This window comes from Lichenostomus cassidix, chromosome 5 (assembly GCF_008360975.1).
Source record: "Lichenostomus cassidix isolate B80296 chromosome 5, HeHo_3.0, whole genome shotgun sequence".
Taxonomy (NCBI): domain Eukaryota; kingdom Metazoa; phylum Chordata; class Aves; order Passeriformes; family Meliphagidae; genus Lichenostomus; species Lichenostomus cassidix.
Genome location: NC_139486.1, coordinates 33,522,766 through 33,536,602, shown reverse-complemented (window position 1 = coordinate 33,536,602; position 13,837 = coordinate 33,522,766). Strand labels below are relative to the sequence as shown.

The 13,837-nt window shown below is 42.0% G+C and overlaps 1 protein-coding gene across 1 annotated transcript in view; it reads left to right on the top strand.

The window, feature by feature from the left end:
- The first annotated feature begins 56 nt into the window (after nucleotides 1–56).
- The window catches only part of DCAF5 (DDB1 and CUL4 associated factor 5), a 70,293-nt gene continuing 56,512 nt past the window's right edge, over nucleotides 57–13,837 (top strand). The window contains exons 1-2 of the mRNA XM_085062148.1: nucleotides 57–311; nucleotides 9,935–10,078. Coding sequence (XP_084918274.1) covers nucleotides 98–311; nucleotides 9,935–10,078 — 358 coding nt within the window. The 5' untranslated portion in view covers nucleotides 57–97. The remainder of the gene's footprint in view (nucleotides 312–9,934; nucleotides 10,079–13,837) is intronic.

Sequence of the window (13,837 nt, the reverse complement as noted above, 5' to 3'; positions counted from 1 at the left end):
TCATAACCATAACAAGGGGGGAAGCGGGGGAGGGGAGGCGGCGGCGGGGGAAGGGGCGGCGGGGGAAGGAGCGACGGGGAGCGGCGCAGGCGGCAGCATGAGGAGGAGAGGCAGCCGGGGGGGCAGCATGCGGTCGGTGGTGGGGTTCCTGTCCCAGCGGGGCTTGGAGGGGGACCCCCTGCTCACCCAAGACTTCCAGCGAAGACGCCTGCGGGGCTGCAGGAACCTCTACAAGAAGGACCTCCTGGGGCACTTCGGCTGTGTCAATGCCATTGAATTCTCCAACAATGGAGGCCAGTGGCTGGTCTCAGGTAAAGCGAACGCTCTCGTCCCTCGACCCCTCCCGCCACCCCCTCCCCAGGAAGCATCTTCCTGCCCGGCCGCCTCCCCCGCGGCCCGGGGGAGGGGAGCCGCGGCAGCGCTGCTCAGAGCCGTTTCCCAAACCCACCGGTGCCCGGGAATGATGTTTTCTCAAGTAGGGATCTAAAATGGTTGACAGGTTTTAAATTCTACTATTATCGGGGGGGAGCCCTGGACAAAGTTTTTACGAGAGTGTTTCCCGGGCGCTGGGGGTGGAAGCTGGGGGTGCCCTTTTATTTGATGGCTCGCGTGTCTTTCCTCGTAGAAGGGGATTTTCTTGTTTCGGGGGGACGACGACGGAGAAGAAGCCGCCCCGCGGCGCGCATTGTGGGCACCGGGTGACATTTGTCAGCGCCGTGCCCCGGGCCGGGGGTCAGCGATAGCTGCCGGGGGCGGGCGGTGACCCCGAGTTTGACCGGGGGGGCTGTAGTGCCGTTCGGCATCGGGCGGGAACCGAATCGGTGTAATCGAGGGACTGGTCACTTTGGGGCCACCTCCACCCCATCTGCTTTTGGGGGAGGGGAGTGGGTTTTGTTTTGTTCCTCCTCCCTCGCCTCGCAGGTCGCGTTTGTGGAAGGAGGGAGTTATATTTGTGGTGATGGTTTTTGGCTTCTGGTCCCCTCTGTTGCTTGCCCGGGGCTGAGGGAGCCATAGGAGTGGGGGATGCTGTCTGGTAGGAGGCAGGCGAGGGCTTGACATCAGCTGCGACACCGAGGACAGGGAAAGGCTCTTCACCCCCAGCCAGGGAGGGGCTGCGGGGCTCGGCGGCCGGCTGCCTGCTTCCCCCCACCCTAGCAGCGCTTGGCGCAGGTGCCTCTTCCTGCTTCCCCGCCTCCGGTCTCGGAGGGGTGGCAGGGGAAGGAGGCAACTTGAGGCCGGGGCCTGGCCGGGCGCTGCAGGCCGCGGTCTCCTCGGGCGGCTCTTAGCGACAGGCCGGGGAATCGCGGGCTGATCCCGCCCGAGGCGCCCCGGGGGCTCGGGCGCTGAGGGGCCGTGGCGCTCTTCTCCCGCCGAGCCCAGGAACTCCGGGCCCCGCTGCAAGGGGGCAGAGCCTTCGGGCGGCGGGGAGGGGGCTGCCGGCCCGGGAGGGACCGCTCGCATCGCGCCGCCCCGGGCAGGGCCGGGCCGCCGAGCGTGGTGTCCATTGCAGGCCGCGGTCGGGGGGCGTCGTGTCCCGGCCGCCCCTCACCCCCGGGGAAAGCGGGTTGTAGGGAGCGGCCCCCCTTCCATTGCTCTCCCGGTACTGGGGCTCCGACAGCTCCCTTTCCAGGGGCCGGGCAGCAGCGGGAAAAGCTTGTTCCTCGTCGTGTGGGGCAGATGCCGTCGGGGGAATAGCAGAGGTCCTTGGCACAAGGCCTTGGCAGCTTTGTGGAGAGTGGTCTCCACTTGCCAGGAGGGTGATGGCCTGGTTACCAACTAAGGGCCTCGGTTTTTCCTGTCCACCTTGTAAATAGCGACAGGGGCTACTGAGGAATGTGATGGGGGCATGGCTGAGCGGACAGTTTACTGTCTTGCCGTGGTGTCTGAGTAGAGGTGAACTGTATCACACAATGGTATCAGTAATAACTTCAAAGAGGTTTCAATAAAACGTTTTTATGACTGGTTACTTTTAAGCAAGGGCAGAGTAGAAACCCCGTGTAAATGTAGAGCGTAAGCCGATACACTGAAACCTTCCTAAATTTAACAGTCTTACCTGAAGAAGCTTACAGGCATACACCCAGTGATTTCTGAAGTGTCCACGAAGGATGTTAGTGTTGCCGTTAGGGATTCTTTTATCTTTATGCACATGCATCTTCAGAGATATGCATACATTTATCTTGTGAATATATGTGTACATATGTATGTATATACATATATAAATGTGTATTGGAAGGGATTGCTGATTCACCTATTCTAAAGTTCCCATTTGTGTCATTGTCATATTGGTTTGTACTGGTCCTTCTCCAATAGAAAATAGAGTCATGTATTTCTACTTAAAAAGTGCTACAAAGAGCTCAAGTGCATTTATTGTTTCTTTTTTATTTTCCATAATAATTGATGGAAATACCATCAGTGTTTTCTGTTCTTCTTGCTCAAGAAGGCCTCAGGAGATACTCAGGTCTTGCCATACCATCGATGCACTTACCTATGTTGACATCCTTTTCTTAGGTAGAAACATAAACAGTTGAGGGCTAGAATGGGCTTTTAGGAATGAATTTTGTCCAAACTGCCTGAATCAAGGTAGGTGCAGTGAGAGAACGAAGACAGATTTCCCATCTAGTGGATATCTAAAAAATGTGTATATAAAAGGAGGGCTTTCAAGCTATGTCCAGTTTTCAATTTCCTAACTTCTCATAAAGCTTCAGAATGTTCAAAGAGGGTTTTTCTCTATATGGTACTGGAGTTCTACCCTAAAAAAAAAAAAAAAAAAAGGCTTAAATTATATGTGCTAGCAGTGCACAAATTTGGGATAACTAAGAACAGGTTACCTTAAGTCTGACCGTCTACTGATGCCCTGGGAAAATGAAGAGCTCTAATTATGGTAATTTTCTTTTTTAAAAGTTTCATGTCATCCATGACCATAATATCTAGAGTGCTTTATGTGCCACAGCAACAGCAGGCAGGTGCTTTGTATTTCAGTCAAGAGCAAGAAATTAAAAGTCCAAAGATTTACGGATACTCTGTTAAATTTCATGCCATTATAAGACTAAGCTTTATTAAAATTACACTCAAAGCTCTCCTTTTTAAGGTCATTCTTGATCTTGAAGCTCTGAGAAATAACAACAGCAGGAAAAAAAACCAATGAGGAAAGTTAAAGGAAGGGTGTAAGCTGCCTCTACTCAGAAGTTTTGTAGAAGAATTGCTTCAAGAGACTTCCAAATGCAGATAAAGCCTTAGAATCTGTGGCATGAGGGTCTCTCTTCCCTCAAAATAGTCAGCGTACAGAAGTAAGGATGCGATGTTGGATGCTTCCAACTGCACCTACAGCAGCTAAGAGAGTTAACAGGTATATTGGAGTGCTTGAAAAGGGACAGTACAAGTAGTCTTTTCAGTTGTTCCATCTTAAGTAATATGTATATTCTTAACCTAGAGAAGTCTGCTTTGGCTGACTGACTTGTTAACAACTTAGACCTTTTTAGAGCTGTTTTAAGTACAGCTGATACAGTACATTCATACTGGCTATACAGATGCCATTGAAATACTAGCCTGCATCCAAGTTGGTGCTGTTCTCATCACTTGGCTGGAATGCTTTCTTTGGGTGTATGTGCCACTTTTTTTTTTTTTTTTTTTTGCCCCCCCCGTGTATCTCACAGAAGCAAGTCTGTAAGGCTAATGATTACTGTTTCAGTAAACAATTCAAACTGCTTAAACAGGGTTTATACTGCAGTTGCAGATAATTTTCCTGTTAGGATTTTGGAAAGAACTTTGGTGTAGACAAGCCTCAGCAGGCCCACTGAAAGCATGTTTGAAACATTTTAGTGTCTTAACTTCTTCAAAACTTGTAAAGTATACATTTAGTAGTCTTTATTTTTGTTCTTAACCATGTTTTCAAGTGAAAAAGTTGAGGTCCATGAATTGAATTGGGAGCCAGCATGTAGGCTTTTTCTGTACCTGTCTGAAACTCAACAGTGTCCCTTTATAGAGGGGAAGGAGAGAGATTAATGTTTTGTGACAGGAGTGCTAGAAGAAGGGACTGACATAAGGACAAGAAATTTTAAAAATTGAAATAATCGGAAGAGGAAGTGGGCACTCAGGAGAAGATGCAGTATGACAAGTAGAAAAAGCTACCTGTAGAATGACACAAGGGAAGAGGAAAGCTTAACATATAAGAAATGAGCAAGTGGGTTGAAATTGGTTAAAACTTGCTGCTGGATAGACTTGAAAGATTTTAGTGGGCAAAATGTGTCTTTGCAACACTTTGTGTACTAGGTAGTGTCTTTTTCTTTTAACAGTTTGAGAAACACATGACTGTCCATGCGTGGAAATTGAAATCACCATGCATTGGTATGCAACTAACTTCTTCCCTCACATTTGCCAAGCATCTCCTGCAATTTGACTTCTTAAAAATCAGCTTTGCTTGGTCTGTGTAATAGATTGTCTTTCTCCTATCCTTAGGTTTGGTGCATATATTTTCCTGTTTGTTTATCTGACTGACATTTTTCATGACTCTTATCTTTTAAAAACATGAGTATCTTTATCAGAACCTCCCACTTTTTTTTGCATACTTTAGAATGCATTTTCAAGATAACTTCTGGGAAATACTGTAATCAGAGACTTACTTAATCCATGCCAGTGTTCTTTTTCTTTTGGCTTTTTTTTTCCCCTCCTACCACATAATGCAAAAATTAATGTCTGCTCTATGATCCTAAATTTGTGAGGATGCAAGAAAGTAGTGGAAATACATCTGTCATTTAGTTGTTATGTAAATCTGAAGGAACATGAGCCTAAAATAGGGGAATGAGGTGATAGCAAAAGTTGTGGAGTATACTTCTGAATAAGGGGATTGTGTATCAAGTATGTTTTAAGGAAGGATACTTTGATCTCAGTTGCTTCGTTTCAAGCAGAATTCTGTGTGAGGAGGGATGTTAGGTCCAGTTACTACATCATGTTTCAGTTAATGTCTGAGAAATTATAATATTTCTCAGGAAAGATAGCAGGATAAGGCAGCAATAATTTCAGGGAATAGGGTTGAAGTTCAAGTTAATCAAGGTACATTACATGGAAAAAAATGTCATGTGTTTTGGTAGAGACAAGTGCAACCTGCAGCATGTGAATAAAAATGGTCAACTTTACAAACACACCATGGAGACAAGACCACAGTCATGCAGAAAAGGATCCAAATGCATAAATATCACAACTTAAATTTCATCAGACATGACAAAGGATGTAAAGTAAACCTGTGGTGCTGTTGGGGCCTCAAATGGAGCACTGTGCTCAATTTTGGGCATTGTACTTTGACAAAGATGTGCCCAAACTGAGAAAATTCAAAAGAGGATATGAAGAACGGTCAGAGGCCTAGAAGAAGGAAATAATGAAAGAAAGGGGTCCATTTAGTCTAGAAGAAAGAACAGCTGAGTTGAAATGCAAGTCTTGAGCTGCATAAAGATGTTTTTAATTGTTATTACATGAAGTGGTAAACTCTTTTTATGTCTGCTGAGACTAGGACGAAGAAATGGCCTTAAATTATAGAAAGATTTTAAGATGCTGTTTGATCTTGCACTTTCTCTTCATCCTGTAGCTCATGCACTTATTTCTCCTTTTCACTGTTTGCAATGTGGCAGTTTGGTAATTTAAAGTCAGAAATTGGTATGATGGAAGTATCTGATCGGGGGATGGAATAGGTAGGGAGAGGTTGTTTGTCTGTCAGTTCGTTTTCTGTCAGGTCAACTTCTTTAACTTACTCACCCCCTGGCTGAATGGCCACTGAATCCAATGGAAAGGAAAATAAGAGGAGCACATGGCAAGGGGAGTGGGATTATATTTAATGTTGAACTGCACCCTCAGGCTTGATATTAGGGTAATCTGCCTAATGGCAAGGATAATGAAAAACTGAAATAGGCTGCCTAAGGAGGGTATGAAATCTACCTCAGCAGTGGTTTTCCTAAGAGCAAACTAGAGACTTATCTTCTGGGAATAATTCTGACAGACTCTGGCCTTCTGCCTTTGGCCAGGACCAACTAAGTCATCAATTTCTTGAAATACCATCCAATCCTGCTTTCTGTGATTTGTGCAACTTCTGGACTAGATATAAGCAATAAGACTAATCTTTTATGTTATGATTTAGGAATACTGCCCACTTGCCGTGTGGGCTCTTTAGTGAATGAACCTGGTATATGGGAGATAAAGGGGAGTAGTGGTCTTGAGCTTTGTCCACAATCAGCAAGGCTAATGCACTTTAAAACTGCAGTTCTTCAGTCCTGAATGATATGATTTTGAAGTGCTTCTGTTAGTACACAGGAGCTCAAGTGTGTTTCATGAGCTATGAAGATAGTGTTTGGATTAAATTTACTTTTGGCAAGGGTTTGTTCTGGCCCTCTTCAAACTATTTTAGGCTTAAAAAGAATAGACTTCTCTTCCTGTCTCTCTTTGGATTTGAATGTAGAAGCAGGTTTGACCCTGCTCCTGTAATGAGCACTGAAGTACTTAACTAATTAGATCTTTTAAAATGTGGTTCCTTTCTGAAAAGTAACTGCAGAATGGTGCTGTATAGTTCCTAGCTGGGTCACACAAACTTTTACTTTTCAAATTGTCAGCCGTACAGTCCTAAGCCAAATCTGGAAAATAAGATGAAAGCTATTTCCTCATTGTAGATATCAAACTTACTGTTTCTGACACCATGGACTGAAAAATTACAAATTCTCTAGGGGTCTTCAATTTCCAGAAAATCCATATGTAGAGCATTGTTGACTAAGGTATTTTCATATTAAGCCATATATCCAGGTTTTCCAGATACGTAGTAAACCTATTGCTGTTCGTATATGTTCCATATTAGGTTAAGAATGTGCCCTTGCCATACACAGTTCTTTTTTTGGGGAGGTCTGTAGAGTTACCACAAGTCTGTGCAGTGGGCCCAGTGGTTTCGGAAGTGTTGAGTGGCTTCTGCTTCAGTTGTAGAACTGATGTACATGCACAATAAATTCACCATAAATTTAAAGCATTTTAATTAATCTGCATTTGCTGACCTACTATACAGAACAAATGCTATAGGCCTGAAGTTTTCTATAATTCTCAGATTTGTAACTTATGTTGCATAATGTGAATGCAGTTTGTGTCTGATGAATCATAATTCCTTTCTACAAAGCATAAAAATGATATATTCACATTTTCTTTGCTTTTTCCCTGTATACCTGTCCATACTTGTGCACCTCCCTTCTTTCTTCCCTCGTATTTTAAGAGTCAGGTTTGGGTAATGGAGACTGCATTTGCTGGTTTGCACCTTTTCTGGCTTTAGTGACTTTAGACTTGCCTTTTCTTGGGTATTATTTGCCTGTGACTTAACACTCCTTGTTCTCTTGTATGAGGATGTAGGCACTGCTGAAGTCTCCTGTTTGCCACAAATCCTCTGTGGTCCAACAAATTAGGTAACTTTTTCTTTCAGGTGGAGCTGGCCTTAAGTCAGAAGTATTTCTAGAACAGCTGAATTGGAATTAGAAGGGAACGCACTTCCAACACAGTGTTATTATTTTGTTAAACTTTGAAGTCTCAGTGGGGTATGAGAGGAATAAAACTGAGGAATGAGCAGGTATAGAAGTTCTCAAAGACAAGGATGTACAAGAGAATACATAGATGGAGAAGGGACAGCATTGCATGAGTATGGAAAGCATTTAAAACCTCTTAAGCTGTGGAAGGTGCCACCACCAAAGTTTCATGGAGATCTAGGTGCCTGGGAAGAGGGAGACATTTACATTCAACAGAAAAAGTCGTTTCCAAGGTGGAGGCACAGGAAACAGGCACTAAGGTATAGGAACTTAGAGAAGGTAGTGGCAACTTTTCACACTATCAAACACTTTTCTGCACAGGTTGAAATATATCCTATTCTTACCATACTGTATATGTGCTGGGAACCACAGTAATGTTTGTTTTCTATGGTTATGTTAATGATTTTTGTTGGATCTGGACAGTGGTTGGTGGAAATGATTATGAATTTTCTGTTAAAGTGAGACACCTAGACAGCTGTGCTCTTAGGTAGGAGGCTATGTAGACTTACTGCAGTGGTTTTGCAAATTGGTTTGCTATGGTAACAAATAACAACAATATGTTTCTATGTTTTGCCCTGAAATGATTTTTACAGAAGGCAAAAAATGAAGTCTGATAGAAGCAATGTTGGCATTCACCTGTGTTAAATGTTGATTAAATTGTTTTCAGGTAGTGATAACATTATGACGTGGCTGTTGGCAGCTTTGGGAAGTAGCCATGTTCAGTGTCAAAATAGTTCTTAATTTTAACTTGAATAATGGGGTCATATGTTTCAACATGCGTATTTCTCTGTCTCCTTATTACAAGCTCATCTGCAATCACTAGAGTGCAAATACAACTTTCTCTCCTATTTCTAGACAGAAAAGAATATAAGCTTCCACCAGTTCAGTTGACCATAAATTACTGTGAGATTTTGGACCCATCAGATTTGACTTGTTCTCAGTAGTTATCAAATGCATCACAAATTTTTGTATCATGTACTCTTGTTTGATGTGTGAAGTGCAAAATCAGGAGGAGGAATACACAATTTCATGGAGCATGGGTAATCACAACATGCTGCTGTACTGTCTATCAAAGTGTCATAAAATCTGTTAGAAGACTCAAAGGCTGAGAGACTGTTTACTTGTAGGATGTTTGACATAACTCAGTTCCATGGAAAAAGTTAATAGTATCATATGATGTGAAAAGTTTTAAGAAATCTGATTAACAGTAGTAATGAAATATATTTATGCATTTACCTTTTCTGTAAGTAAACAGCAGGTCAAATAATTTTGATTTCTTTTTTTCTCTTTTTGATGCCTTTGTCTTCTGGATAGCAGCTCAAAAGGCTCTGAGTTTAGGCTTTTGATTTTGCAAAGAACCAGTAAAATGTTTTAACTGTAATCAGCATGTTTCTAGTGTCACTTTTGACTTGTGATGCCATTCTCTTCGTTTGTTATTAAAGACAGATACAAAAAATATTTTGAGTCTGATTTGAAGAAACCTTATTCAGATTTTAAAGGCATTCAAAATTGCCATTGAGAATCCTGACCAACGCAACAGTAGCTTGATCTTTTTTTCTTTTCCTAATAAATAATAGCTTAATGCAATTGAAGCATGAACAGTCTAATATTTATTTTATGTATAACTGTTTGCCAGACAGAGAAGGAGGCACTTAAATATATTTGTGTATAGAGCTCTAAACTCAGAACTGCATGTAGGCAGGCAATTAGGAGTACAGCGAGATGTAAAGCAAGAGAGTTGAACTTCCTTTCTCCAGGAAGTTTGTCAGGACTTTGCCAGGACTTCACCACAGAAATGTCTGTCTTAACTTTACAGATCTAGAAGCCTGACATAACTGTGCATGCTGAAGACTGCTGAATGCTTCAGTAAAATCCTTTTATGGCCACATGTCAGTCCTGAGCCAACCTATGCTATGAAAGCTTTGCAAAGACTGCTGGAGGAGATACAGTTGTCAGTGAAAGGGGAAAAAAGTTTGTGTTTTATGAATAACATAAGGAATGCTGGCAACAAGGAGTTGGTGTAGAAGCATTTTGCCAATGTGCGTATGTGGATTTGGCATGTAGCTCATCTACAGCTTGCCACAGAGTTTTACATAGCAGTAAATTTCTGACTCTCCAGGTTGCTATAGGTTGTCACTATGTGTTGGCAGAATGGCAGCTGTTTAATTCAAACTTTCCCTGCCGTTTGCTCTGTTTTCATTAATTTTAATTGAATACCTGACTGCATGACATCTTAATGTAAATGTGTGTCTACATATTCCAAAAGGCATACATTTTTTATGCTAATTAAGGTTTTAGCAAAGCTTTTTATGAATAGCTGCAGAGTTAAATAATTTGACTGTAATCAATTTACACATGGCTCAGGCAATAATGCACATTTCCTTTACTTCTTCTAGGAGGGGATGACCGCCGGGTCTTACTTTGGCATATGGAAGAAGCCATCCACTCAAGAGTCAAACCAGTTCAGCTGAAAGGGGAGCATCACTCGAACATCTTCTGCCTGGCTTTCAACAGTGGCAATACAAAAGTGTTCTCTGGAGGTAAGGAAGGAAGAACACCCTGATTTCACATGAATATGTATTGTGAATGCCTTGGAGTAGAAGACATGTGTGAGATCCTACCCCACATGAGATCTGGATGGTGTTCTTAATCAGCAATTGAAATGTTTTTGGGAACAGGGAATCCTTTAGCTAGCACAACATTTTCAATTTTATCATGCCTTTTTCCAAGCCCTGGTGTAAGCACATTGTGTCTTGAGCTGTTGTGAGAATCCTGGGTCCAGTCTGCCCCTACTTGTGCTAAACACTGTGGAAAAGATTGTTTTTGTTATTCCCTCTTAGTTGTACTGAGATCAGACCCTGCATCCTCTCTGGCACTCAAACCTGACGCTTGAAAATCTTTGCTGCTACTATCTGATTTCAGTGCACCCTTAGATGGCTCATGAAGGACTATTGCCATCTATTGGTGGATCATGTTTTCTTATACTCCGTTTCAGTTCTTACTGGGTAAGCCTCTGCCTTTCAGAACTGTTGGCACATTGGGCTCTGATAGCCCTTGACGCTCTCATCTCTTTTTAATATAAATCTACTTTTTAATAGAAAGTTTAATTTGGTCTGAAAACTAAGGTAGGTGGACATATAGTGGCTCTGGGATAATAATTTCTGTAATTTAGGTCCATTTCACCACTTGATTTTTAAAGTGTTGAGATAGGGAGGAAAATTGAATTGAGAAGAAAAAGGCACAAGTGTCAATGCAGTCAAGTTGACATTTTCTGCTGTACTTCATTTCCTCTATCTGACATGGTCATAGAATGGATGAGAATTTGCATCTTTCATTAGTATGTCCATTATCTTACAGCTAGACTTCCTTTAGGGGGTACTATGGTCTAAGACTACTTGGTAAAAGCCCTTCATTACCTTTTTGAACCAAGATTTGTCAACTGCAGATCAATGCTAGAGATTGATTCTGAGTGCATGTGAATGGTGGAAGCTCCCTGTCCTTCAGCATTGTGTTAAAATTATAATATACCTTAAAAAAAGAGACATGACAAAGCTTGAGATGGCATTAGATTTCAAGGATGAAAATATTCAGATACACTTCTCAGGTGGAATAAACCCCAAGACTGTCAAATAGTGATGCCTATCTTCTTATTCTGTGGACTGCTGTTTGTTTTATGAGAAAGACAGCAGTACACACTGTCTTCAAATGAATATATCTGCACAAGTGATTCCAATGGAATTTTGGGCCAGAGTCTGTTTTACTTTACTTTGAATTCAGACAAATGGAACCTTACATGAATATTCAAGGAATAAAGTGTGCCAAATCTTGCTGGACCAGCTGGAATGGTATTTTCTCATGTCCAACTCAGGCCTCTGTCCGTTGGGATTTGCTCTCAGAGGCTGCTGTTTTCACAGGAAAGGCAGAAGATTGGCTTGATTGTACCTCACTACTGCAGTTCACACCTGCAGTTAACGATTTATGTAATTGATTATGGTGGATTTTTGCTAAGATGCCAGGTTAGATGAGCTGTGACAGCTGATGCACAGAGAAACTGGCCGTTCTCATCTCTTTCTCCTCCTCCAGTTTGCATAAAAACACTCTGCCTCTGCCAGAAATTATTTCCATTGGAGGAGTCAGGAACTCTTTCAGCTGCTCCATCAAGATTCAGTGAGCTCATCTGCAAGGGCTGTGAGTCTGACTCTTGGATCCCTTGTAACGAGTCATTTTTCCGCATGGCCTAGATGTACCATCTGTTTTATCTCTGTTGGTAAAATGGGGCTAGCTATATTTATTCACTCAATGATGTTCTGGGAGATTCTTAAACAGTCTGAAAGAATTGTGGGTCCTAAGATCTACTCGTTGCCACACAGACACCCACACCTGAATTTGGAGTTGTATTTAAATCATAGAAGTTGGAATACTTAAAACCCCCCAAACTAAAAATTGGAATATGGAAACTAGCACAAGTCACACAGAATTCAATTTATTCTGTAAATAAATGACTGTCAACAACTAATGACTTAGGATCTGATGACCTTTCCCTAAAGCAACTCTTGATAACACAGGAGAAGGGATTTTCCACTTCAGTACAAATTGGATTGCATCCAAGGAATTTCAGAGTTCTTTGCTTTGAAGGAGCAAGCACCCCATGTAGCTGTTACAAAAATTGAAGGCAGGAACTGAGTGGACGGTGTTTTGCATGTAATCCTGAAGGAAAAAACTGTCACAAAGAAGTTCCCGTCTCTGAAGAATATTGTTGCCCTTCTCTGTCCACAAACACTGAGAGTAGAGCAGCATTTGAAATGCAAGATCCCTTCCTAGCAAACTGCATGGACTTTTTAAAATTTGCGCTTAATGTTAGGTATATGAAAGCTGAACTAAAGCTACGGGAAATTGAATTTGTTTTTTTTAGGGCTTATATGACAGATAGGGGGTTTGGGCCACCTTAACTGTGCTCCTCTATATGTGCTCTGTGGTATTTCACCCTTACAAGTATAACTGAAGGGAATGGCAGATTCCTCCTGTCTTTCTGATTGTTGTAACTGCAGTTATCAAAACAAGAGAGATTATAAATGACACAGTTGTGTATACAATTATGACCTAGTTAGTCTCAATGAAGACTGAACTGTCCAGTGTTAAAGAAAAAACATTTTAAGTGGGAACCCCACTGGGCTAAACAGCAGTGATGTTTTCTGGAGGGATGAATCCTTACCAGAAGCAATCAGTATGTGGTTAGATTTTTGTCACCACTGTCTCCTCCCACTCGCAGATCAGAGGAAAACAGTGATTATTCAACTCTCCTTTCATTCTTTCTTTCCCATTTTGGAGCTTGTGATGGAAGGGAATTTGATCCCATGATGACTGGATGCCTGAAACCAGGCAACTGGAATGATTCTTGTGTTCATACTGGATGGAGACTAAAGAGCCAAGAGTGTCTGCTGGAGGAAATTTTGTCATTGGAGAAACTAGGCAGCATTTTTCACTGGTGAAATACATAGGCCTAGTAGGTATAAACAGTGTGTAATAATATATAATGGGCAGTTCCAAATACAATTAATGACCAAAGGACACTTACACTTAAATGAGTTGTTTATTGTACCATGGAAAAGATGAGCTATTGCAGTAATCTAAGGCTGGCACAATTTTACTAGGAGCCTGAGCAAAGAGCAAGTGGTTGTAGACAATCTGATACCTCACTAGTCAAAGAGAAACTTTCTCATATTTTTCTGTTAAAACACATTACAACTGAAATATGTGTGGGATAAATGAAAACTGAGTCAACTGAACATTGAAGAATCATAGCATGAAATCATGCTTGTTCTGAACCTCTGTCTTCAGTATGCATTAGGAATACTTCACAACTCTACATCAGAACTACAAAGATATACAGAGCATAAAAATATGACTTTGCGGCTTTCTGGTTTTTAGTTTTTTCTGAATTAAAGTGTGTGTGTCTCTAAATATTTCTAAAGAGGAGGTGGCAAATTTAGGTAATTAAATATTCAGCACAGAAACTAAAAAAAAACCCAAAACCTGTTGCTATAGATTGAAAAACACTGCGTGAGCTGTTGGAATTACTTTGTGGCTGTGACCCTCTTAGCCTGCACACATGTGCTTAGTTTCCATTGTATTCAATGGATGTGATCAAGGAAAAGTGACATGATTGTCTGGTTACTTGCTTTGGTTTTTGTTAATGCAGAAGAAATTACATTGGCTGTCACACTCATGCCTTCTCAATGCTTGCAAACCCCTGAATGCTGACAGTATTAGCTGGCAGCATTTGATCTGGGAGCCAAGTG